Source organism: Delphinus delphis, chromosome 1 (assembly GCF_949987515.2).
Source record: "Delphinus delphis chromosome 1, mDelDel1.2, whole genome shotgun sequence".
Taxonomy (NCBI): Eukaryota; Metazoa; Chordata; class Mammalia; order Artiodactyla; family Delphinidae; genus Delphinus; species Delphinus delphis.
The window spans coordinates 146,289,401-146,317,159 of NC_082683.1; the positions used below are offsets into that span (position 1 = coordinate 146,289,401).

Consider the following 27,759-nt stretch of genomic DNA (forward strand, 5'->3'; position numbering starts at 1 on the left):
GAACCATCCTTCCATTCCTGGAATAAATTCCACTTGATCATGGTGTATGATCCTTTTTATATACTGTTGGATTCAGTTTACTAATATGTTGTTGAGGATTTTTGCATCTCTGTTCATCAAAGATATTAGCCTGTAATTTTCCTGTTTTGAATTGTCCTTGTCTGGTTTTTGTATCAGGGTAATGGTGGGATCACCAAATGTACTTGGGAGTGGCCCCCACCGCTTCATTTTTTTGGAATAGTTTGAGAAAGATAGGTACTAAGTTCTTCTTTATATGTTTGGTAGAATTCCACTGTGAAGCTGTCTGATCCTGGACTTTAGTTCGCTGGGAGTTTTTTTTATTACAGATTCAGTTTAATTACTAGTCATCAGTCTGTTGAGATTGTCTATTTCTTCCTGATTCAGCTGCAGAAGGTCTATGTGTCTAGAAAGTTGTCCATCTCTTCTAGGTTGTCCAATTTGTTGCCAAATAATGGTTCATAGTATTCTCTTATAATTTTTTTGTGGTACAGTTGTTATTTCTCCTTTCATTTTATTTTTTAAATTTTGTTCTTCTCTCTTTTCTTCTTGACAAGCCTGACAAAAGGTTTATCAATTTTATTTATCTTTTAAAAAAAACAGCTCTAGGTTTCCTCGACCTCTTCTAACAGTTTTTGGTCTCTATTTTATTTATTTCTTTTCTGTCTTTAATTTTTCCTCTTTCCTGCTGACTTTGGGCTTTTTTCATTGTTCTTCTTCTAATTTGTTAGATGGTAGGTTAGGGTATTTGAGATTTTTCTTACTTCTTGAGATAGGCCTGTATCTCTCTACACATCCCTCTTAAAATTATTTTTGCTGCATTCCATAGGTTTTGGAAAGATGTGTTTCCATTTTCATTTGTCTTGAGGTATTTTCTGATTTCCTCTTTGCTTTCTTCACTGACCCATTAGTTTTTTAGTTTCATGTGTTTGTGTTTTTCCCATTTTTCTTCCTATAACTGATTTCAATTATAGTTTCATACCATTGTGGTCAGAAAAAAATGCCTGATATAATTTGTATCCTTTTAAATTTGTTGAGACATGTTTTGTGACCTAGAATGTGGTCTATCTTAGAGAATGTTCCATGTACACTTGAAAAGAATGTGTTTCTTCTGTTTGAGGATGGAATGTCCTGTAGATATCTATTAAGTCCAACTGATCTAATATGTCATTTAAGGCCAATGTTTCCTTACTGATTTTCTTTCTGGGTGATCTGTCCATAGATGTCAGTGGGGTGTTAAAGTCCCCTGCTATCAATGATTATTGTAAATTTCTCCCTTTATGTCTGTTAATATTTGCTTTATATATTTAGATGCTCCTTATTGAGTACATATATGATAAGGAGTGTTATATACTCTTCTTATATTGATAACTTTACCATTAGAGAATGCCCTTCTTTGTCTTTTGTTATAAACTTTGTTTTAAATCTATGTTGTCTGATATGCGCATTGCTACCCCCACTTTCTTGTCATTTCTTTTTGCATGAAATATCTTTTTCCATCCCCTCGCTTTAATCTGTGTGTGTCTTTAGATCTGAAGTGAGTCTCTTGTAAGTAGCATATAAATGGGTCTTGTTTTTTTATCCAATCAGCCACCATATATCTTTTGATTAGAAACTGACATTTAAAGTGATTACTGATAGGTATGTACTTATTGCCATTTTGTTACCTGTTTTCTGGTTGTTTTTGTAGGCCTTCTCTGTTCTTCTTTTAGTTTCTTTCCTTGTGATTTGATGATTTTCTTTTATGGTATGCTTGTGTTCCTTTCTCTAGTTTTTGTTATCTATTGTAGGTTTTTGATTTGTGGTTACCATGGTGTTCATAAATGTTGACCTATAACTGTATCTACTTGTTTTAAACTGGTAGTCATTTAATTTCAAATACGTTCTAAAAGAGCTACATTTTTTACTCCCCTCCCCCATTTTGTGTTTTTGATGTCATATTTTACATCTTCATGTTTATCCCTTTACTATTTATTGTGGTTGTAGTTGATTTTAAAATTTTTTGTCTTTTAATCTTTGTACTAGCTTATTTAAGTAGTTGATCCTCAGCCCTTAACATATATTTGCCTTTACTATAGAGTGGGATTTTCCCCTCATCTACTGATCCTTGCTATAGCCTTTTCTTTTCCGTTTAGATAAGATGCTTTAACATTTCTTTTAGGGTAGGTTTAGTATTGATGAACTTTTAGTTTTTGCTTTATCTGAGAAGTTCTTTATCTCTCCTTTCATTCTAAATGATAATCTTGCTGGGTAGATTATCCTATGTTGCAGGTTTTTTCCTTTCAGCATTTTAAACATATCATGCTACTCCCTTCTAGCCTGCAAAGTTTCTGCAGAAAAATCAGCTGACAACATTATGGGGGTTCCCCTGTACATGACTCTTTGTTCTTCTCTTGCTGCCTTTAGAATTCTCTCTTTAACTTTTGCCATTGGTGCACTTGATGTTGTTCAAGAGGTCCCTTAAACCGTTATCATTTTTTTTAATTTGTTTTTCTTTTTGCCGTCTGATTGGGTGACTTCCATTATTCTATCTTCCAGATCACTTGTGCGTTCTTCTGTATCACCTGGTCTGCTATTAATTCCTTCTAATATGTTTTTTCATTTCAGTTATTGTATTCTTCAGTTCTGACTGGTTCTTTTTTATATTTTCTAGTTCCTTGTTAAAATTCTCACTGTGTTCATCAATTCTTTTCCCTATATCAGTTAACATTCTTTTTATTAATGCTTTGAATTCTTTACAGGGTAAATTATTTATTTTTGTTTCATTAGTTGTTTTTTCAGGGGTTTTCTCTTGTTTTTACAATTGAAACAAATTCTTCTGTCTTCTCATTTTGCTTGACTTTCTCTGTCTGTATGAAATTAGGTGAAATAGTTACCTATTCCAGTCTTGAAGGTGTGCTCTTGAGTGGGAGTCTCCCTATACAGTCTGCGTGTGCCCAGTGCCTGAATCTGACAGTGGGAGAGCTGGATCTGATGTGAGCAGGAATCATGTCTTTCCCCAGGGTGTGCTGGCAGCTATCACCTTGGTAGGAGATGGGGTTGGAGATGGAGCAGATAGGGACAGAGCCAGGTGTGAGCTGGGGCTTCTCCTCTGCTCAGTGGCCACCACCACCCTACAAGGGGCAGGGGTGGGCCCCAAGCTGCTGGAGCAGAAGCTCTGAGGGTTGGGTCCAAGATGGTTCCATTCCCTTTAAGTGTGTGCTCTCCCCACTCCTAGCACTGGCACCCCTGCCCCAGAGCAGAGCAGTGCTGGAGCAAGAGGGCCTGGAGCAGGGGCTGGAGCAGGAGCTCAGCATGGGTCAGGGCTCAGGCTGTGGCAGTCCTGGCCCTAGAGTCCAAGACCACTTCTGATGCGCTGCCTCCATAAGGACCAGTACAGCTGTCCCCACCCTGTTCAGATGTCATTCCGGGTCCAAGCAGGCTCTATCCCTCACAACTGAGTACTCCGCTCAGCTGCAACAGCCCTGACCCTAGTGTGGAGCTGTATCACGAAGCAAGTGGGGCCAGAGTGGACACTCAGTGCAGGCTGGGGTGCATGCGAGGGTGGTCACAGAAAACCAGCCAGAGTCCCATGCAGTTTCAATCTGCTTTCTCCACCTTGTTCCCAGGAGTAAGCAAGTGTGTGCATGCTCTTCCTGAGAGGAGTCTAGGTTTCTTACAGTCCTCCTGTTAGTCCCACTGGCTTTCTAACCAGCTAAGGAGACTTGTCTTCCTGGTGTTGGACCCCAGTACTGCGACATCCAACACGTGGCTCAAACCTCTCACTTCCAAGGGAGGACCTCCACCTCTGTAATCCCCTCCTCTTCTGAGTCCCCTCCCAGGGGCACAGGTCCCAAACCTAATCGCTTCTATTCCCTTCCTACCCCACTCCATGTGGATCTTTCTTCCAGCCTTGGTTGTGCAAGAGTCTTTCTGCCAGTCTCCAGTTAGTTTTCAGTGAGCATTGCTCTGCATGTAGATGTATTTTGGATGTTTTCATGGGGGGAGGTGAGCTCTGTGTCCTCCTACTCCACCATCCTCATTTGAATCTGCACTCATCACTTTTTGGATGATTTCCCTTTGGCACCTTATGCAGAATGTTGAATATCACTGGTTTGAATGTCTGATCACTCACATTCACTAGGCAGAATTCCTAGAAGATTTATTTTGTTCACCTGAACGTGTATGTGAGTACTCCTTAAGCACCTGTGCAGTGCACTCTTCTTTAGTGAGCACTGAGGGGGACAGACACCAAAGGTAGTGGCACAGCTTCTTCTCCAAAGCAGCTTTCACCCTACTTAGTGGTGCTCAGAGGGAGTCATCTCTGGGCAGAGTAGAATGTTACTCAGTCCTGAGATCCTTGGAGGTGAAAACCCGGTTGTATATCTTCTCACAGGTGAGACAAAGAGCCGCCTTTTATTCTGTCTGCACTGCTGCCTCCCACTCAACTGCAACTTTAGGGTGGGGAAAAACGGCCACCACAGAAGAAGGGAGAACCCTTTCATCAAGAGAATAAAAGCCTAACAGAATAAAAAAAATAAAAGTATTTCTTCACTATATCAGAAGGAAATCATAAATTGCAGACCAGGGCCCAAGGGCCTTTGTAAGCCTTACACTCCCTGATGCTTATTTTCTTTATCTCTCTGAACATCCCAAGAGGGATTAGCCCCCAAACCCTGAAGCTGGGGAAATCCTGTGCATAAAGAAAGGGGATGCTTGTCAGGCTCTACTCCAATCCCATGGCAGCCAGGAGGAAGGGAAACCCCGAGGAGAGACACAGGGGTGGCAGGTCTGCCACAAGAAAGTGAGAAGCAGGCCAGGCCATCTGAGCTTCCTTGACAGGGAGACAGAACACAACAGGCATTATCATTTAACACCATTAAAGCAGCATATTAGCTTCTGCCTCTATTTTCTCACTTCTGATTATTCTACTACCCTGGTTTATACTCCTTAAAAATGACCAAGTCAACTACAAAAAAAGTCAAACATGGCCAAAGTCAACAATGACTTTCAGAATGAAACACTCTCTTCAGTCCCCTCTTCCTTGGCCTCTCTTCAGCCTCTGATAAATTGAGCCTCCCTTTCTTATCGAAACCTTCGCAAAACCATCTGCTTCCCCCTTCATTTGTTAATATTCCTTCTCACTTGTTGCTGGCTCTTCCTTTTCTGCCTGCCTCTGAAATGTTGGCATTCCTTCAAGTTCTATAGTTGGCCCTCCTTTATTCTCACTCCACACATTTTTCTAGGAAATCCCTGTACTCCCATGGACTCAACTATCACATATACATGATGGCTTTCAAATGTCTGTCTGCATCCCCAATCCCTCTCCTGAGCTCCAGTGCCGTCTAACTGTAGCAGAGATGTCTCCACCTGGATGTTCAGTTTTAAGCATAACTTGTCAAAAACTGGACTCTTTATTCTTCCCTAAAACCTGCTCCCAGTCCTCCTATATTCCCTGTTCTTGGTGAATGGAAGTGTCAATCACCTAAACTCTAAATCAGAAGATTCCCTAGATCTTCCCTCTCTCATCTTCCCTGTCTCATTGGTGAGCAGAGCCTATTGACTGTACCTCCATCCCTCTCATCACTCCCTTCTTCTCCAACCTCCCTGCTTCACTCAAGTCTTCATCACCTTGCTCCTCACTGAGTCTAATGTTCCATCATGTAAAGCACTGTCTGGCTCTTTAATATTCGTTGAATAAAGACATGGACCTTTTTCTATTCAGATTTTCCTATTTCTAGTTTTACTCCACTCTGATTCATATTCTACACTGCAAGCAGAATATTTCTAAACCCCAAATCTAATCCTGTTTCCTCTCCCCTTAAATACTTTGTGGTTTTCACTCTTTGGGTATTTAAATTACTTAAACTATATAAATACGTCCATGGGTCCCTATCACCTAAAAGGTAGAACAAATCCTCCTTAGCATGCTCCAGAAGCTCTTCCTAATAAAAACCCTTCATGTCTTTCTGGCAGAATCTCTCACTATACCTTAGACTCCGCGTCCAGCTCTCCTTATAACTCACAGTTCTCTGAGTACAGCAGAGTAACCCATACCAAGCAGGAAACTTTATTTAAGCTGCAGTCCAACCTCTCCCCCTCAGCCCTGTCCATATGTTCTTCTTAACAAGAACTGTCCTCCTTGTTAAGACAAACTACTTTACCAGAGCCTAATCTACTGGGATTTTATCAGAGCTTTACCAACTTGGGGGAAGGAAAATTCCCAACTCTAGTCTGCTATATAGCCTTCCACATGAATGGAAAAAATACCCAACTCCAGTACCCCCTAGTCATCCTACCAAAGAGGATGGGGGAAAAAAATCTAAGACTCATTTGTGAAGTTCACATCACAGGGGCATAGGCTCACTGAAAGTCTGAGACCTAATCACAGAACTAAAGAACACTTCCCCTCTCCCAACACCTTATATACTAAAGTTCTTTTTACTCAGCACATCATGTCCGCCTTTCCAAAAAACATTACAAAGCATACTAAAAGGCAAAAAAACAAAACAAAAACACAGACAAAGCAGCAGAACCAGACCTAGATATGGCAGGATGTAGGAATTATCAAATTGGGAATTTAAAACAACTATGATTAATATATGAAGAGCTTTAATGGAAAAGGTAGACAACATGCAGGAATAGATGGATAATGTAAGCAGAGAGATGGAAACGCTAAGAATCAAAGAAATGCTAGAGCTCAAAAACACTGAACAGAGATGAAGAAAGCCTTTGAAGAGCTTATCAGTAGACCGCATACAGCTGAGGGAAAAACCTCTGAGCTTGAGGATTTGTCGATAAAAACATCTAAACATGAAAAGCAAACAGAAAAAAGACTGAAGGAAAAAAAACACAGAATGGAGTACCCAAGAACTGTGTGACAATTAGAAAAGGTGTAACATAAATGTAATGGGAATACCAGAAGGAGAAGAACAGAAGCAATATTTGAAGCAATAATGACTAAGAATTTCCCCAAATTAACATGAGACACCAAACCAAAGATCCAGGAGCTCAGGGAACACAAAGCAGGACAAATGCCCCCAAAACTGCACCTATGCGTATCATATTCAAACTTCAGAAAACCAAAGGCGAAGAAAAAACACTGAAAGAAGCAAGGTGGTGGAGGTGGGAAACATCTAACCTGTAGAGGAACAAAGACAAGAATTACCTGCCGCTTCTCCTAGAAACGTGCAAGCAAAGAGAGTAGAAGAAAACATTTAAAGTACTGACAGGAGAAAAAACAACCACCTAGAACGCTGTGGTCCTGTGAAAGTACCCTTCAAAAGTGAATGAGAAATAAAGCCTTCCTCAGACAAACAAAAATGGTGGAATTTGTTTCCAGTAGACTTGGCTTGCAGGAAATGTTAAAAGAAATTCTTCAGAGAGAAGGAAAATGATATAGGTTAGAAACATGGATCTATATAAAGAAGGGAAGAGCTAATAAATGAAGGTAAAATAAAACCTCTGCTAATTCTTTTCTATTCTTGATCTAACAAATAACAGTTTGTTCAAAATCATAAAAGCAACAATGTATTTACCACTACAGTTTATATATAAGTAAAATGAATGATAGTAATTACACAAACGACAGGAGGGAGGAATTAGGAATATTTTATGATAAGGAACAATCAGGAATATTTTAAGGTACTTGCAGTACCTGTTAAGTGATATTGTGTTATCTGAAAATAGATTCAGAGTAGTTGTAAATGTATACTGCAAATTTTACGGCAACTACTGAGAAAGTTAAAAAAGAGGTATACTTGATATGCTAAGAAAATAAAGAAAATGGAATGATATAAAATGTTTAATTAAAAACAAAAAAGGCAAACAAAGAAGGAAACATAAAAATAGGAACAAAAATCAAGGGCGATGAATAGAAAAGAGTAACGAACATGATAGATAATAATCCAATCATATCAATAATCACTTTAAACATCAATGGTCTAAATATATCCATTAAAAGATAGAGATTATCAGAGTGGGTCAAAAACTAGGACCCGGGCTTCCCTGGTGGCGCAGTGGTTGAGAGTCCACCTGCCGATGCAGGGGACACGGGTTCGTGCCCCAGTCCGGGAAGATCGCACATGCCGCGGAGCGGCTAGGCCCGTGAGCCATGGCAGCTGAGCCTGCGCGTCCGGAGCCTGTTGCTCCGCAACGGGAGAGGCCACAACAGTGAGAGGCCCGCGTACCGCAAAAAAAAAAAACAAAAAACAAACAAACAAAAAAGGACCCAACCATATATTGCCTAAAAGAAACCCACTTTAAATATAAAGATACAGTTAAGTTAAAAGTAAAGGCATAGAGGAAGATATACCATACTAAGACTAATCAAAGCTGGAGTAGATATATTTCAGACACATCAGACCTCCAAGCAAGGAAAATTATCAGAGATGAAAAGGGGCATTACATAATGATAAAAGGGTCACTTCTCTAAAAAGACATAATAATATATAATATGTATGTGCATAACAACAGAGGGTCAAAAGATGTGAGGCAAAAACTGATAGAAAAGCAAGGAGAAACAGATGAATCCAACTATTGTAATTAGAGATTTCACCACCCCTCTAACAGAAATGGACAGATTTATCAGGCAGAAAATCAGTAAGGACATGGTTGAACTCAACAGCGCCATCGGTCAAGTGGATATAATTGACATCTATAGGCTATTTTATCCAACAACAGAACACACAGTCTTCTCAAGCTCACAGGGAACATTCTCCAAGACAGACCACATTCTGGACCATATAACACACCTAAATAAATTTAAGAGAACAGAAATCATACAATGTCTGCTCTCAGATAATAATGGATAATAATCGAATTAAATTAGAAATCAACAATATATAGCTAGGAAATCTCAAAATACTTGGAGATTAAACAGGAAAAAAGGCAAGGATGTCCCCTCTCACCACTCCTTTTCAATATCATACTGGAAGTCTTAGCTAATTGAATAAAAGAAGAAAATGAAACAAAAAACATATATTTGGGAAGGAAAAAATTACTTTTCCTTGCAGATGACATGATTGTCTATGTAGAAAATCCCAAAGAAACAACAACAACAAAAAAATCTCCTGGAATAAGAAATTGTAGCAAGGTTGTACAAAATAAGGTTAATATAGTAAAGTCAATCACTTTTCTATTTACCAGCAATAAACAAGTGGAATTTGAAACTAAAAACACAATACCATTTACATTAGTACTCCTCTAAAAAAATTCAGGTATAAATATAAATATAACAAAATATGTGCAAGTTATATATGAGGAAAACTAAAAATGTCTGATGAAAGAAATCAGAGAAGAACTAAATAAATGGAAAGACAGCCATGTTCATGGATAGAAAGACTCGAGATAACAAGATATCAATTCTTCCATACTCCATCTATAGATTCAATGCAACCCAAATCAAAATCCTAGCAAGTTATTTAGTGGATATCGACAAACTGATGCTAAAGTTTATGTGGAGAGGCAAAAAGACCCAGAATAACCAGTACAACATTGGAGAAGAAGAAGAAAGTCAAAGGCCTGCCACTATCTGACTTCGAGACTTACTTTAAAGCTACATTAATCAAGACAGTGTGACACTGGTGAAAGAATAAACAAAAAGATCAATGGCACAAAACAGAGAGCCAAGAAATAGACTCATAAATCTAAATAAAGTCGACCAATCTTTGACAAAGGAGCAAAGGCAACATAATGGAGCAAAGACAGTCTTTTTAACAAATGGTGCTGGAAGAAATTCATGTCTAATTTCTTACACCCTTCACAAAAATGAACTCGAAATAGATCATAGACCTAAACATAAAACACGCAACTCTAAAACTCTTAGAAGATGACACAGGAGAAAACCTAGGTGACCCTGGGGATGGTGGATTTTTTAGATACAACACCAAATGCACGATCTATGAAAGAAATAATTGATAGGCTGGATTTCATTAAAATTAAAAACTTTTGCTCTGTTAAAGGCACTGTCAAGAGAAAGAGAAGATAAGCCACAGACTGGGAGAAAATATTTGCGAAAGACACACCCGATAAAGGACTGTTATACTGGCAAGTATGTGCAGTGGCAGGCGCTCATAACTTGCAGGTAAGGAAAAAAAAAAAAAAAAAAGCCAGCTTGAAAAATGTCAGTTTGAGAGTTTCTTACGAAAAGAAACATTTTCTTACCATATAATCACTCCAAAGGAGTTGAAAACTTACGGCCACATAAAACTCTGCACGTGGGTATCTATAGCAAATTTATTCATACTTGCAAAACTTAGAATCAACTGAGATGTACTTCAGTAGACAAACAGATAAATGAACTGTGGAACATCCAGACAATGTAATATTATTCAGCACTAAAAACGAATTATCTATCAAACCATAAAAAGACATGGCGGAACCTTAGATGCATATCACTGAGTGAAATATGTCAATCTGAGAAAACTACATACCGTATGATTCCAACTATACAACAACATTCTGGAAAATGTAAAACTATGGAGATGGTAAAAAGATCAGTGGTTGCCAGGGATTAAAGGGGAGAGAGGGATGAATAGAGCACAGAGAATTTTTAGGGCTGTGAAACTACTCTGTCTCATATTATAGGAGTGGATACACGTCATTACACATCCGTCAAAACCCACAGACTGTACAACACTGAGTAAATCCTAATGTAAAGATGGACTTCGGGTGATAATGACGTGTCACTGTAGGTTTATCAATTGTAATAAATATACCACACTGGTGGGAACGTTGATACTGGTGGAGGCTGTGCACGTGTGGGGCAGGGGATATATGGGAAATCTCTGTACTCTGCTCTCAGTTTTGCTATAAATCCAAAATCGCTCTAAAAATAAAGTTATTTTAAAAAAAAGATTTTATAAAAAGGGAATGATAAACCCAAAAGTCAGGTTATCTTTGTGGAGGGAGTGAAAGGAGGTGATGGGGTTATTATGGGTGCAAACAAAGGGCTTGTAGGATTCTGGTTAGCCCTTAAGCTGAGTGGTTGGTACCCAAATGGACCCCTAATGACTTTTCTTTGTCACTGGATTTACCACCCTTAGTGCTGACCTTAGGAGTAATAGCTGTCTGAGATAACTTTTCCTTTTCGTTTAAACCCCATTTTCAGTTTTGCTTTCCAGTTTTCATAGTTAAAATCACCCAAACGGATACAATCTCTTAATTTGGATGCAGTACAACTGGGCTATGATTTAGCATAAGCCATCACTTAATCCTATTTTGTTTGCCTAAGTGTATCATTAAAGTCTTAGATTATTAGTCACCCCCAAGTATGAAAAAAGATTTTGTCTGGGAAGAACGGACTGTCATTAAAACAACTCAGCATTTTTCCAGTCCTAAAAGGCATCTTCCTTGAAAACATTCTGATTCAGCATGTGTGATAACAAGGGCAATCAAGATTTTTTTTTTAAATCTATAAATCACCAAACAGATAAGGAGTCAGGCTATTACTCTTGCCCTCGGCAGGGAGCTTAATCTGGCCGGAAGATCGCTCATTTCCCATTGGAGCCACAGGCTGGAGGTCAGACCACGGGGCTGAATTTCAGTTCTTGAAAGGAGTGCAAAGAAATGAAAAGATTTCGTTCAGAAAGGAGCATGTTCTCTGATGTTTCGGCCTGAGGAATAAAGAATGATAGCATCTCCACAGAAAAGTCTTATACTGGAGACTGTGTCCTGCTAAGGAAATAAGACCTCCAGCCCACCTACCTGCAGACAGAAAGAAATGGGCAAACAAGAAAAAGGGGCCAACAGAGGGGCCTACATAAGAACACACCATTAATTCTATCTATCAGACATTTTACGAGGTAAGCCCTTCACCTTCATGGTTTCACTTAATCCTCCAAACAACCCTGCAAAGGTGAGTCTGCTCATTTGACAGGTGAACGTGCAGACAGTTGTAGCAAGCTGCCAAAGGTTGCCCACTAGCGACTGGTGGAGCCGAGGTTCAAGCCTATGTCTGGCTGTGAATGGATAAAGAAGATGTAGTACATATAGACAACGGAATATTACTCAGCCATAAAAAAGAATGAAATAATGCCATTCGCACCAACATGGATGGACCTAGATTTTATCATACTACACGAAGTAAGCCAAACAGAAAGACAAATATCATATGCTATCACTTATATGTGGAATCTAAAAAAATGATACGAATGAACTTATTTACAAGACAGAAATAGACCCACAGACATAGAAAACAAACTTATGGTTACCAAAGGGGAAAGCTGGGGGTGGGGGGAGGGATAAATTAGGAGTTTGGGATTAACAGATACACACTACTATATATAAAACAGATAACCAACAAGGTTCTACTGTATAGCACACGGAACTATACTCAGTATTTTGTAATAACCTATAAGGGAAGAGAAACACCTGAAACTAACACAACATTGTAAATCAACTACACTTCAATAAAAAAAAAAAACCTGTATCTGTCTGACTCTAAAGCTCATGCTCTTTGCTTTATATCATAGAGGAAAACAACAAGGATTACTGCAGAACTCGGTCTTAAAGCATTACCTCTTAGCAGGGGCTACAAGGCTGCACCCAGCATCTCTTGCCTTCTCCTGTCAAGTGCAATGCTGGCCATACCAGGAAGATGCGGACCCAGCTGAACTTAGCAGGATTCCATTAGGAAGAGGGATTGCTACCATCCTTGGTTCCAAGACCACCAAGCCTGACCCTCACCTCTGTCAGCCACCTCACACATGCGTCACCTCGGCCACAAGAGGAACAAGGTGAAAAAAAAGGAGGGTTTGCTCAAGGCAACTACACCCCTGTCTGCCCCCCGTCCAGCTTCGCCGTGAAGCTACCTCTCCCGATGCTTGTTCTACCGCCAGTGATTTCCACCATTACCTAAGGTCCAACAGGAGACGGCCCTCAGGAGGGAGGTGCTGCTGTAGATGGCGTGCATGTACATAAGATGAACCATCAGCTCCGCCAGCCACCAACAGGAGAGGAGGCGGCCCAGTCCCCGGGCAAGGGTGGGAAGGCCGGCCTTGGGCGAGCCCTGCTCCTGCTGCTGCATCTAAAGTAGAAACAGAAGAAGTCATTAGATGGCAACTCCATTTTTTTTTTTAAGAAGATGTTGGGGGTAGGAGTTTATTAATTAATTAATTTATTTTGGCTGTGTTGGGTCTTCGTTCCTGTGCGAGGGCTTTCTCTAGTTGTGGCGAGCGGGGGCCGCTCTTCATCGCGGTGCGCGGGCCTCTCACTGTCGTGGCCTCTCTTGTTGCGGAGCACAGGCTCCAGACACGCAGGCTCAGTAGCTGTGGCTCACGGGCCTAGTCGCTCCGCGGCATGTGGGATCCTCCCAGACCGGGGCTCGAACCCGTGTCCCCTGCATCGGCAGGCAGATTCTCAACCCCTGCGCCACCAGGGAAGCCTCACCTCCATTCTTAAAACCTTTCAGAGTCCCCTAGACAACGTTTTTATAAATTTTCATTTTCGCTGTATCTTCTAAGGGAGGGCTGGTTTAGTTTGCCTCGGGAACACTCGGCGTTCTCGGGTAAAAAAAAAATATGTCCGACAAATACCATATGATATCACATATGTGTGGAATCTAAAAATTATGAGACAAATGAACTTATTTACAAAACAGAAATAGACCCACAGACATAGAAAGCAAACTTACGGTGACCAAAGGGAAAAGGGAGTAGGGATAAATTGGGAGTTTGGGATTAACAGATACACACTACTATATATAAAATAGATAACCAACAAGGACCTACGGTAGACACAGTAATATATTACAAGATGTTCAATATCTTGTAATAACCTATAATGGAAAAGAACCTAAAGAAGAATAGATAGATAGATAACTGAATCACTTTGCTGTACAATTGAAACTAACAGAACATTGTAAATCAACTATATTTCAATTAAAAAAAATTTTTTAAGTCATGTCCAAGCTAGAAAACTCTGTCCAAGAGCAAGAAAAGGGTGGAGGCCACAAGCTAGCCCAGTGCTGAGAACCAAGAAGGGGTTCCGCATCCCTTCACCCCAGCGGCAGCCCTGCCCAAAACCCAGGATGGAGGGCAGTTCCTGATGTGTCCTAGACAAACACAGAAAAGCAAGAGAGCGCGTATACGTTTTCCGGATCTTACACTGACACGATTTTATTAGACTGAAGGCTGCCTGGAAATGCAGAGGTGACGTGACGGCCTTAATTAGGAAGTTGTATCTGCACACATTAGCTGGCAGAGGCTATGGACTTGGCTCAGCAAGGGCTTGACAATTAGGGCTCCAGACACTACAGGAACAAGAGAGGCCCATCCCTAGGGGAAGGTGATCCTGACATGCTTCTCCTCTCCTCTAACCATCAAGGCGCAGGGGTCCCACGGCAGCCAGGAGGGGCGGCAGGCACTGCCCTTAGAGGTGATGGGCTATCTACACTCCAAAGAGTTAATTTCTATTCCATTCTTGAGCATCTATTCTACCACGGTCTCAAACGGTCCTCTTACAGCAAGAAACCAGACCAAGAAATTCTGGCTGGCGCAGTGAAACTGCATAAATGGCTTTCCCCCTTTTGCCATCTGCTTGGTTAGCTATGTCCAGGAAAGCTGTTGTTTTAAATTTTTTAATGTAAGTTGATCAAATTAACAGGAATTTCCTTTCATTTTCTCCAGTTCACCTCAGAAAGCTATTTATTAGGAAACAAAAGTAACTGCTTTGAAGGATCCACCCAGCCAAGTTTGACAGGGGAAGCGCTAGCTGGGAAGGTTATCCAGGAAGGAAGGTGGGGCACAGATGGGTTTGCAGTCTTGCAGGGATCACAGCTCACAGCGACCCAATGCAGACCCCTTTCCCTCTCTAGGCATAACTGAGGGTGGTTTTCATATGAATCCTTACGTCAAGCGTGCATGCTACATGCTACAGAGTCTGGAGCAGAGCATCGACACGCCGGTGGATGGAGAAATCCTCAGTGAGAGACCCCCTACCTGCCCGATCCCTCGTGTCTACATTATATAATTGAGAAGAAAAAGGAAATAACCCAAACTTCCAACAGTATGGGCTTGGGGCTTGGTTAAATGCGTGAGTGCGGCTGAATCTTACGTAGCCGTGCAAACTATTTTTTGATATAAATGTGCATAAATAAAGAAAGGCTGGAGACACAGACACCAAAATGGCAGCAGTGATGGTAATCTTTGGATAGTAAGATTCTTGTTATTTTTTAACTATTATTATTTTTGTAATCAGGGCAAAAAGTAATGTAACTTTACGATATCGTGAAGACTTTGGTCCTCTCTGTTAAAGAGGCAAGCCCTCTGTTTCTGCAGCCTTCTTGTAAAAAATGCCGAGTCTCAGGACCTCCCCAGGGGAGCCCAGCATCCTCTCTATGAACAAGCAAGCCTGTCTCTCTTTTGTGCTACCCATCTTTATTTCTCCTAACCTTCCCACCTCACTCGGAGACTTTCTTAGTTACACGCTGAGTTGCCCTTTGTTCATTCTCAACCCTTTTTCAGCTCTCTAAAGCAAACTCATTTTGACCAAATGACCATCAGCAAATGAAGAAACAATTACGAATACAGTGTCCATTAGTCTGTGGAGGCTAGAACAGTTCACACCAAGGCAACTGGGAAAGCTAAGACATGAAGAGGCACCTAAAACCATTCCGGACCAACAGAAGGGGCCTTTCTTGGTGCCAGACTCTTGGAGGAAAGCAGATTCCCTGAATGAATGTGATAACGACCTCAAAAGCAGTGCTGACAAAAGACAATCTTTGCACAACTGTCTCCAGTGCTCCCAAATAAGCAACTATGCGCATGGCCTGCAGGCCCCTGAGCAGTTGCCCAACCCCAAGCTCAGGTCCCCTGAAGACCAGAACTGCACCCGAGGCCTTGGAGCGTCACTGGGTGTGCAGCCCCGTCCCAGGGAGAGGAGAAGCATCTAGACAGGAGGGAAGCCACTGTGAGATCAGAACAACAGCCATGCCAGGCCATCAGGAAAATAAGTGTCCGATCACCTCCAGCTCCAGGCGACCACATCTCAAGGTCAGTCCAGAGGCCCTCCTTTCCTTCCCCAAACAATGCACGGTCTAAAATGACACGAGTATCTGTAATTAAGAAGAAACATGAGGTGCATTTTGTGACTGACTGGCCTCCCAATAATGACTTCCCTACTTTCCCCAGGGCCAAACTCGCTCTCCAGGTTTAGAAAGGCATACTTATGGGCTTCCCTGGTGGCGCAGTGGTTGGGAGTCCACCTGCCGACGCAGGGGACATGGGTTCGTGCCCCGGTCCGGGAAGATCCCACATGCCGCGGAGCGGCTGGGCCCGTGAGCCACGGCCGCTGAGCCTGCACGTCCGGAGCCTGTGCTCCGCAACGGGAGAGGCCACAACAGTGAGAGGCCCGTGTACCAGAAAAAAAAAAAAAGGCATACTTATGTGTCACCACTGGACCAGAAGGGCTGGACTTCTCTCTGCAATGCTCCCTTTTTGATGCTGGATGCCTTCCCATCCAGAGTAAGAGAAACATCTATTCCTTAATTGCACAAGTAAACACAGAAGAAGGAAACCAATCCAATTTTTCATTCTATTCGCTTTTACTTAAAAACATGGTTATTAGTCTTTCTTCAGAGTTGTGCTGTTATTACAGCCCATTTATATTTGTCTCTTGTCAATTCGGCAGCGGGAAAAGACACACCACACACAGCTCACCTAACGAGCAGGGTTGCTCACTATTCAACCTCTGCACGCAAAGCGTTTCACTTGAGGTATTTCAAACTGAGGGGAGTGCCAATCTTAAGACCACAGGAAACTGCCGTCAATGGGAATTTTTAGTTAAGGCTCCACTAAAAAATACACCTTAACTCATCTGCGAAGCGCATTTTAAAACACGTTGTATTTTAAAACCTCATTTCATGCAAATTGCATAAAAACGAATATCGAAGCCCTTCCAAGATATGCTAATGATTAAAGATGACAGTGCTCAAAGATGAAAGGTTCTTTTCTTTCGCATACGAATAATACCCATGTTGGAGAGCAGCAAACAGAAGCCTTCCCCAGAGGCAACTGTTCAACTGAGTTACCTCTGCTCCAACCTCCACGCTTGGGTCAAGGGCACTGTAGCCCGCGTCTTGTTCCTTTGTAACACGGGAGCTTCTCTCCAGCCCAGGGTCATAGACCGTACCCCTACTCCCAGGAAATCATTCCCTAATCAGACCCTCACTGCCCCTCCCCAGCATCCGGACCAAGGCCAGTAGTACCGAGTGGTCTCTGGCAGAACAGCAAGTAGGGCCTGCAGTCGGTGTAGCTGTCACAGGACTGGGACCCGGTCTGGCCAGCTTGAGCCTCCAGACCCGCACGTCCACCAGGCCACACTGCTTCCTCCCTCTAACTCCTGTGCGGCTCCCCGAGCTGGCGACAAGGCTCTGTCTGGTCTTCGTCCCTCCCACCCCAACGCGCATTGCGTTAGCCTGTCCTTGCCTCCGTGTTACCGTCTGTGAAGTGGGAGTAACGACAGTGCCTCTCTCCTGGGGTTGTTGCCAGGATGAAAGGCATCAGAACATGGAAAGCCTGGTTGGGAGTAAGTGCTCGGTTAGGGTTACTTCTCACAGTTAGCACCATTCCAGATGCGCCCTAGAACCAGAGCCCACCCCATACACTGAATGGTTTGTCTGGGACGCTGACTGCCAGGCCTGGTCCTTCAGGGGCTGGGCCCGCCCCTGCACCTGCAGCCACTGCCTGCATCTGTCTTCCGCTGGCCTCCTCTGAGATCAAGGATGGTCCCTGCCCAGAATCCTGCCCAGAATGGCCCCTGCTGCTGCCCTCACCTATCAGCCTGGACACCCAGGGCCTCAGTTCTAGCATAAACTTATGTTAGTTCTCACCCTCGGGAGCTTCCCTGGGTGAAATCTGCAACTGGCCCCTTGTACACAGAGGGCGAGGAGAGACCAAAGAAAAACAGCCAGACCATTCCGGGTTGGCAGGTGGCAGGTTTAATAAGCAAGGGAGCTTACAGATGAGCCTTGTCTTGGGCGCTGAAAGGCAAGTAGATCTCTGCATCCACTGGCCAGAATTTTAAAGTTTAAATAGAGGCCTTACCTGGGTTTAGTCACATAGTCAGTTCAGATGGTCTCAACAACACCTTCCTCGTTCAAGGTCAAGGCTATGTCCCTGAAATGGCTCCTAGTGTGGGAATGGCAGGCAGAACGTATATTCCAAGGGCAGGGGAGGGGGGAAGAGCCTCCAACAGCCCAGGTCCAGACTGCAGGTCAACCAGCGGTCACATCCTTTCAATGCCCTCCTCCAACAACTTACCCTAGAAATGCCCCTGCTTTGGGATAACAATAACAACAATAATAGTAACAGTTAACACCTCATAGTGTTACATGTCAAGCCCCACTATCTATACAAAATCGTTTAATCCTTATGACAACCCTGTGAGGGAGGTATTATTACTCTTCCCATTTCATTGATAAGGAAACTGAGTCACAACTAAGGTGAGTAACTCACCAAAAGTTCTCAAGCCAAAGCAGAGCAGGGATTCAAACCCTGTAACAATAGGACTGGGCGCAAGAGTCTTTGCTCTTAACCACCAACCTAGTTCCCTATTTGAGCACTGGCTCTTCCCCTCGGGGCAGGAACACAGCCCTCAGCAAGGAAAACCCCCTGGTCCTCCCACACCCAGGCTCACCGTCCCCCCCATATCAGCTCCTCCCTCACTGCATGATTCAACCTGCTCCGAGTTAAGATGTAGTGGCCCCAGGCTCCCAGCTCAGCAAATAAACAGCATTTCCTGCCTTTCCCTAGACCTCCCCGACCCTGTTCCCCGACCTCACCCCCGGCTCCGTATCTGAGTTCCATAGAACCCTGGGAGAAAAATAAACGGGGCCCATATTCCTAAAACTCCAAATGCCATCAGAGATGGCCTTCAAGTTAAGGCACTGAGGCCTGTTGACAGGCACATTTTCCCCTGTTCATGATTGATGTGTACACATTTCACATGCCATACATTACAGAGGCACCTCTTCTATACTTGACTCATCTTGGATATGTAAATTTACACACTAAAAAAAAAAAAAAAAAAAAAACTGGGTGAAAGAGAACATTCTCCCAGGGTGGGCCTAGTACTGTAAATTTATGGACTGTGGTTTGCCCAGCTGGGTTCGTCTCCACGGTGAGGCTCTGCTGCCCCCTGGTGGCAAGTCTCTCCCTGCTCTTTAGAGTTTGTGAGTGTTGACCTGAGAAGCTAAGAGCCAAAATTTCAATACTACCATTTCCTATTAACGTTTATTCATTCACACAAGCACTCGTTCAGAGCAAACCTTACTTACAAGCTCTTCCAGTTGGCTTTCTTCTGCCCCCTCCCGGCTTCTCTGAAGGAGCCCTTTCACTACTAGATTAGCTCCCTAGTTTAACTGCTCTCCTTTTAGACCCATTTTTCTCACACGAGGTCACCCCCAGCAACTGCAGAAACCACCTGGCTTGTTTTTATTGCCCTGTAGCTTATTAAACACTTTGCCTTTTCTAGACTGACTTTTCTATGAATCTTCTCAGACCACAGAGAAAGGTTCCAACTTGCCTTTTTGAGTTCCCTGCTTTCGGCAATTGCTACCACTTTGAAAGGGGTAAAAAAAACAGAGAGAGGGGACATAGATGGTACCTGGAGTCTCCAGACCTGACTTAGGTACAGGGAGAAACCCCTTCATTTCCCCAGGCTGAAACTCAAAAACAAGAGCCTTTGGCTAAGGATGTAGGTGAGCGATAATCTCAAAGCTCGCCTCTGTGTAACATATTCAGGACCCTGAGACCCGCCTCTCATATTCCCTCAAGACCCTACAGGGTACAATCAGAAAGGAGGAGACAGACGAGAACTAAGAAGAATGATGATTTGCCTAACAACAAAGTACAGATCCCATAGGGCTAAGCTCCTTAATGGATAAGAGGCAGTTAGGAAAATAATTTGTTTCCTCTTTTTTTATATATATAAATTTATTTATTTTATTTTTGGCTGCATTGGGTCTTGGTTGCTGTGCACGGGCTTCCTCTAGTTGCGGCGAGCGGGGGCTACTCTTCATTGCAGTGTGGGGGCTTCTCATTGCGGAGCACAGGCGCTAGGCGCACGGGCTTCAGTAGTTGTGGCTCACGGGCTCAGTAGCTGTGGCTCGCGGGCTCTAGAGCACAGGCTCAGTAGTCATGGCGCACGGGCTTAGTTGCTCCACGGCATGTGGGATCTTCCTGGATCAGGGGTCGAACCCGTGTCCCCTGCACTGGCAGGCGGATTCTTAACCACTGCACCACCAGGGAAGTCCCAATTTGTTTCCTCTTAATGGGTTTAGTCTATGTTTCTCTGAGAATTATCTGTCTTCAAGGGAGGGATGGGGGGTGTGCTTGTGGATGTTTAGTCCAAAAGTTATTGACTGCAATGTTAGAATTAAAAACTTACAGTGGCAAGGAGGTTGTAAAGGAGACAAAATTCGGAGAACCTGAACCCACCCTCCCCCGGGTCTACCCCACCCTCACCCAACCCCCTGCTCTTCTAAGAACTTCGGATAGTGGTTCTCTATCTCTAACAGCATCGGGACCACGCTGCTGGGCCCCGCCCCCGGGTTCCTGATTCATTAGGTCTGGGGAGGGGCCTGAGAATGTGCATTTCTGACAACTTCCCAGGTGATACTGTAGCTGCTGGTCCAGGGACCACACTTGGAGAATCACTGAGTTAGGAGATCAGCTGCCATCACTAAACCACCTCTTTCTTTTACACAATTTTAACCATGATTTTCAAACACAGATTTCAAATTCCTTCACGGCAAAAGAACGATCCTAGACAACCCAAACTGAGGTATGAGAAACCATGTACTAAACATACATCTGCCCAGAATATCAACTTCACTTAAAGATCTGCAGAGAGGAAAACATTCAATGATTTAACTGGTAATTTTTAAACATTAAGTTATTGTTATAATGCAGAAATATACTTCTAGTACAATGTGCAACTCAGTGAAATTTTTAAGATGAAATAAGGGATTTCTAAGAACCCCCCTATTTGTGCAGGGGGCACCTTTCGGGTTGCCCTCCGAAAATGTCAAACACTGCTGCTGGCCCTGCTCTTTGAACTACGTGTCCAGGCCCCAGTGTGTGTGCACTACGTGTACATATGTGTGCTTGCACATGTGTGCACTGTGTGTGCGTACGTATTATTGTTCTCACCTCCATGGGGATTGTTTTGTTGGGGGGAGGGAGACAGGAATGTCCTTTGAGAAACACTGTTTTTCGGGAACATCAATTGATTACTCACACTTCAGGTGAATTAACGTAGTACACGTGTTCCACGAGGCTAGCTGTGGAATGAGAAAAAAAATCCGAACTAGGAGGAAAAGTGAGGTGGCAATGACGAAGGTGGCTTCCCATGAGCTTCAGACAAGGCTGCTGTCCAGAAGTAGGGAGGCGAGATCCTGGACAGAAACAGGCACCCAGACCTGAAAGCACACCATTTCTCTCAAACCCTCTTCAACTCCACTCTGTTATCCCATCCAGATCGCCCTGAACAATTCCCAGGCCACGGTAGAGCTATTTCATAAGCAGTTTGTGAAAATAAAAGGGCACCTATTATTTGCCAAACAAGAGCTTAGCCAGTTCCTCCTTCCACTTTCCAAGTAATACCACAAGAAGCCAGTTTTCTTTCTCTGGGACAGCCCTGCAGGGGATGCCTACCCCCCAAGTTCCTGGCTGTGCCCAGTTATTATTTCTGGCTGCCACAGTCCACAGAGAATCCGGGTGGGAGCTCCTACCACCAACAGGCCCAAGAGATATGCTGACCTTTATTTTGAAGGCTTATTTCCCAGAAGTATTTCATTTATTATCAGAAATCATGACAATAACGTGTGTTCTTAAACTTGTGGGCACCCCTGTATGAAGACTCACGGATGACCACAGCAACAGAGACAGAAGCATCATCTGCAGAAACACCCATCCAATCCCCGAAAGGCTCTCACCTGTGCGATGAACTCCGGGAAGCTGAGGATGGGCCCGTTGTGGAAGACTGGGTAGTAGAAGACATAGGCCACCATCCAGGGAAAGGAGCAGAAGGTGCGCTCAGCCGGCGGCTGCTGCCAGCAGAACTCCAGGCTGAAGCTGGTGTAGTACAGGCAGCGAACGGTCAGTGTGAACTGCAGCAAGTAGTACTCATTTTCCGTCTGGTACCACCCTCTCTGCAAAGTCACAAGGAGACAACAACCTTGAGTGGCAAGGAGGGACGTCATCCAGTCTCCCAGGAAGGAGATCTCTTCCACGGGCAGAGCAGCTGTCCCATCCAGGGAGTCGAGAACCACTGAACAGCAGGTAAACATCATCGATCATCAAAACAAGCAATTAATGAGGAACGGGCAGGAGAGTGTCCCTAACATCAGCCATAAGCTTCGCATTAAGCCTGATGCAACACAGAGTGAAGGTTTTCCCAGATATGCTTCTATCAGATACACCAGCGGACAGCATGGAGATCAGCTACATCCAGTGGGTACTCTAACAGCTCCTTCATCAACTCTGAAGACAACGACAGACTTATACAGGCAGACCTCAGGGTACTGCAGGTTCGGTTCCAGACCACCGCATTAAAGCGAACACTGCAATAAAATGAGTCACACAATTTTTTGCTTTCCCAGTGCACATAAAAGTTATGTTTACGCTATACTGTAGTCTAGTAAACTGTGCAACAGCATTATGTCTAAAAAGACAAAGAACATACCTTAATTTAAAAATACTTTATCGCTGAAAAACAGAAAAAATGCTGTTGATCATCTGACAACGCAGGGTTGCCACAAACCTTCAGTTTGTTAAAAAAAAAAAAATGCAATATCTGCAAAGTGCAATAAAATGGGGTGTGTCTGTAAATGTCACGTGGGATTTATGTGTTCAGTGTATCTTTCCTTTTGTTCTTCTATCATTAATTTGGCTCCACATGTAGTGGAAGACTATTTTCCAAATAAGCTTTAGAAAAACATCATCAAAAGAAATAGTCCCGGGGCTTCCCTGGTGGCACAGTGGTTGAGAGTCCGCCTGGCGATGCAGGGGACACGGGTTCGTGCCCCGGTCTGGGAGGATCCAACATGCCGCGGAGCGGCTGGGCCCGTGAGCCATGGCTGCTGAGCCTGTGCTCCGCAACGGGAGAGGCCACAACAGTGAGAGGCCCGCGTACCGCAAAAAAAAAGAAAAAAAAGAAAAGAAAGAAATAGTCCCTGCCCTCAATGTACCTAAATTCTCATACCAGAGATAGGTATGTAAAAGTATAATTACAACACAGCATGAAAGAATAAAAAGCACGTACAGGGCTTCCCTGGTGGCGCAGTGGTTGAGGGTCCTCCTGCCGATGCAGGGGACACGGGTTTGTGCCCCGGTCCGGGAAGGTCCCACATGCCGCGGAGCGGCTGGGCCCGTGAGCCATGGCCGCTGGGCCTGCGCGTCCGGAGTCTGTGCTCCGCAACGGGAGAGACCATAGCAGTGAGAGGCCCACGTACCGCAAAAAAAAAAAAAAAAAAAAAAAAGCACGTACAAAATTAGGTACGGAACAAAAGACTAAAAGCAAATGTGGTAAAATCTTAATAGTGAGGGCATAAAATTATGGATCATTTTATAATCTTTATATTTTTCTATATTTTCCATATTTTCTATAATACGTATGTATTGCTTTTTTAATGAGAAAATAGGTTATGGAAATAGATACAAGAAATAAAATTGGGACAAAGGAAAGAGTTGTTCACTTGATCCACGAGGGTCTTTTAAGGCTTTACACTGAAAAACTAAGTACCGAACAGAGTTTCTATTCCACGTCCAGGACTTCGGCAGCCACCAAGGAAAACCAAGAAAACCGCATGTGTGAAAGTATGGAAACCCAGGGCAACTAGTTTCTGGTCATTTGCTCGCTCCCCTTCAGCAATATTTTTCACACCACCAGCTTACATAACAAATAGAATACTTATTCACCACCAACACCCATAACTGATGCTAAGAGTCCCCAAATAAAGGATAATTACAACTGGAGACCGTCTTTGAACGTTTGCCAGGTCCCCCAGAAGTTAGGTGTGAATTTGTTTTTATTTTTATCACAAATCTATTTTTTTTTTTTTCGTTACGCGGGCCTCTCACTGTCGTGGCCTCTCCCGTTGCGGAGCACAGGCTCTGGACCTGCAGGCTCAGCGGCCATGGCTCACGGGCCCAGCCACTCGAGACATGTGGGATCTTCCCGGACCGGGGCACGAACCCGTGTCCCCTGCATCGGCAGGCGGACTCTCAACCACTGCGCCACCAGGGAAGCCCCCACAAATCTATTTTTAAGCACACTTATTTAAGTGATCGCCTAGTTTAATCATTCTGGGAAGTTACGTATCTTTGTTAGGAGAGAGACGCTACCGTGCTTATTCTCTTAAGTCCAGGTTTTGAGACATGTGCTTGAAGTATTCGCCCCAGTCCATTGGTAAGAGTGAAGAAAAATTAAGGCAGCCTAACAACAGCAAGAATTCTTGAATTTTCAAAATGCTACCATTTTTACAAAATTGCTTAACACGTATTATCTTGTTGGATCCTTAGAACAACTCCATGAGGAAGACAGAGCAGCTATTACCTCCATTTTCCAAATGACGAAATTAAGACTCAGAGGTTAAACACCGCCTCCAGTTTCAAGAGGAGAAGAGACAGTGAATAGAAGAGACTAGAAAACCACCGGCTCATCCTTCCCGTCGCATTCTTTCCCATGACTGTACAGATCCAGGCCTCACCAATTCTAAGTGCTATCACTTAAATCAATGAAAAGGTGAACGAATGAGTGAACAAATGAACAAAAATAAAGACACCATGGGAAGCCCAGTTCCACATGACTAAAGAAAGAATATCAAAAGCTTCCCAAGATGTTCTGTGCAAGGAAAATACCTCCCTTATCTGTTCAGGGACTATCGTGGGCTTCTGATGAGATAAGGAATGTGAGAGTTCCCTATAAACCCTGCAGCATTCTACAGATGATTGTTTTATTAAATGCATAGGGGATTTTTTTTTTTGCTTTTTTGCATATTGCTTTTTTTTCCCCTTTGTTCCTGTGACATCTGGCACCATCCATGCCTGCCCAAACTGGGAGAAAAGGTACAAGGTCAGCGCTGGGCAACCTCCAAGGACTAAGGCATAGTCAGATACAAAAGACTGCAGAACGCAACACCAGGGTTCACATGCATCAACCCCCTGTGGCCACTAGAGGGAGCGCCACCACAGTTCTTCAATTGACTCTTGTCTGAAAACAAAGGCATCTACCTGGATAAAGGCACTGCCAAAGGTGCCTTCTCCTTCCCAATGGTAAAACGGAGACTCTTACCATAACTTCCTCCACATCTTGAAGCCTCAGTGTAGAGAGCAGGAAGAGAGAACAGAGCCATGACAGGAACAGCGACCGGAACTGGGCAACACAGAAGGAGATGGTGGTGTGAATAAGAACCATGGTTGTGCCTTGGGTCTCCAGCACACACCAGCAGGCCCACATCCCATAGGCTGTGAGGATCCAGGGTTTGTGCTGCAGACAGGGAGGGACCCAGTGAGAAAGACATGGGGGGGGTGGGGAGGAAGAAAAAAGAGAAGGGTAAGTTAACAGGCATTGCTATTGAAGGTTCTACATAAAAGAGGGTAATGTCTTGTGACCCATTAACCAAACTGTTCTCACTGGCCTGGAGATTTAGTGTAACACAGACAAAGAGGATTCAGAGGGACTTTCCACATTAACCCCAGAGCGATGGCTGCCTAGCCCCAGGTCCCCAGAACTCCACCAGATCCGCCCAGAGAAAGGAGCCACTTTCCTGCCTTCAGCCAAAACCACCCAGACCACTGGATCCCACAACAATGAGATTTATGGCTGACTTTCAACAGACATTATGGGAGCCTGAAGACAGTTAGAAAAGCTGCCAATCTGGCACACTAGCCCCTGCGTACACTATTCTGCAAAACGAAGGTAAGATAAAATACTGGTGCAAACTTCTCAGGAGTCTTACTGAGAAAACTGGACCCTCTAAACCACAAAAGGCTTTCTAAAGTTTAAACCAGAGACTTACAAGGAAATCTCTAATTACATTTTTATTTCATTAGCATATTATTTACAGTCAAGTTTGTGTCACAGAAAAAGTATAGCTTACCCGTTTTCAGTGATAGTGAGGCCTTTGCATAATCAATCCAATTAATACATTTATTCCCATTTTAGGAGAGGATTTTTCTATTTCATTATCAAGTTTTATAGTTATTGACATTGAATAACTAAACAGACAAATTAACATGTCTTTGCTTTTACAATATAGTCTTGGTCCTATCTGGCTGGTAAATCCTTACTTAAAAAACCACAATAATGTTTTAACATTGTTTGAGAGGCAACATATCATAGTGGTGTAATTACTCAAGCTTTGAAGTCCAATTACCTAAAATAAATCCTGGTATCCCCATTAACTAGCTGTGTGACCCTCGGCAACTTACTTAATCTCTCTGTGCCTCGGTTTTCGCAGGTATAAAATTAGGATAGTAACAGTATCTACTTCATGAGGTTGTCGTGAGGATTAACTAAGTTAATGCACGTAAAATGCTTACAATGGTGTCTGCATACACAGGAAGGACAAGGCAAATACTAGTTATTATTCCTATAGGAAAATATGATGTGGCTTTTTGGTGAGCATTCAAAAATAGGATTTCCAGGAATACACTAAGTTGAAAAGTAGGGGCTGCTTGAAATTAGGTCTTCCTGTGAAAACAAAAAGACTTCTTTAAGGGAAAGACAGATGTGGACCGCACACTGTAAATGCCGTCCTTCAGTGCTAACTCTCCCAAAATATTGCCTTAGTACAATTCCTTACCAAACTTCTACTCCAGCCTCAGAGAGAACATTTTAAATGAGGGACTAGGTCAGCCACTTTGAAGTTCCAAGAAAATCAGAGAAATCTGCAGTTCATTTTTACTATTTTTCCATCCTACTACCCTCATTAAACAGCCACATAAATTTGCTTCAAACTTTCCCCCAAGCACTCACCTCTGGACAGAGTTCAATTATAAGGAACAAGGTCACCAGAGACTATTTTAAGAAGTAGTTCTAATGAGCGAAAAAAAGGGAAGGGGTGTCTTTTTCAACTTGATCTATAGCATTTACCACTTGGAGTCTTTTTCCATGTGTGCATGGCTACATACATATACACGTAACACAGCTACGTTTTTATTGAATGCTATTTGATCCATTTGGAAGAAGCCTGTTGGGATTCATTTGGGAACTTAACCACAGACTTAAGCTGCTTCAGCTTGAAAAAACTGGAGGAACCTTCAGGAACTACTTAATAGTGCTGTGCAAACCCCATCTGCTCCAGAGATTATCTGATGAATTTACCTGTGCTCACAAATGATACCATGGGGGCACACAAGGTTGTCCTATACTCTCATCCCTCACCATCTTCCTCCTGCCGAAGAGTAGAGGCAGACAACGTCTAATTTTCTCTAAGACATCACAGAAAATGCATGCACGTGAACCTCATATTCTCTTCTATCCCTCCTATTACACACTCATCCTCCCCAACGGGCAAAGACAACTCCACTATACACATTCACGGTGGGCACGTGATAAAAAGGGAAAGATGTGAACAATGCAAAAAAGAAATCACCTGTTTTAAAACATAAATTAGAACCCGACTAACATATTGATTTTTTTCATTCTATAAAGTGAATGCAATTGGAATCCCATCCTTGAAAACACCACTAAGATGCTGATACAGCATGATTAGTCTTCCATGCCTTGTTCTCTGACTGGCATCAGAGGAACAGT

The 27,759-nt window shown here is 43.2% G+C and overlaps 1 protein-coding gene across 1 annotated transcript in view; it reads right to left on the minus strand.

Annotated features, from left to right (window-relative positions):
- The window catches only part of HHAT (hedgehog acyltransferase), a 363,481-nt gene that overhangs the window by 259,413 nt on the left and 76,309 nt on the right, over window positions 1-27,759 (minus strand). The window contains exons 5-7 of the mRNA XM_060010033.1: window positions 25,294-25,488; window positions 21,935-22,150; window positions 12,853-13,024 (exon numbers count right to left, since the gene is read on the minus strand). Of these exons, the coding sequence (XP_059866016.1) occupies window positions 12,853-13,024; window positions 21,935-22,150; window positions 25,294-25,488 (583 nt within the window). The remainder of the gene's footprint in view (window positions 1-12,852; window positions 13,025-21,934; window positions 22,151-25,293; window positions 25,489-27,759) is intronic.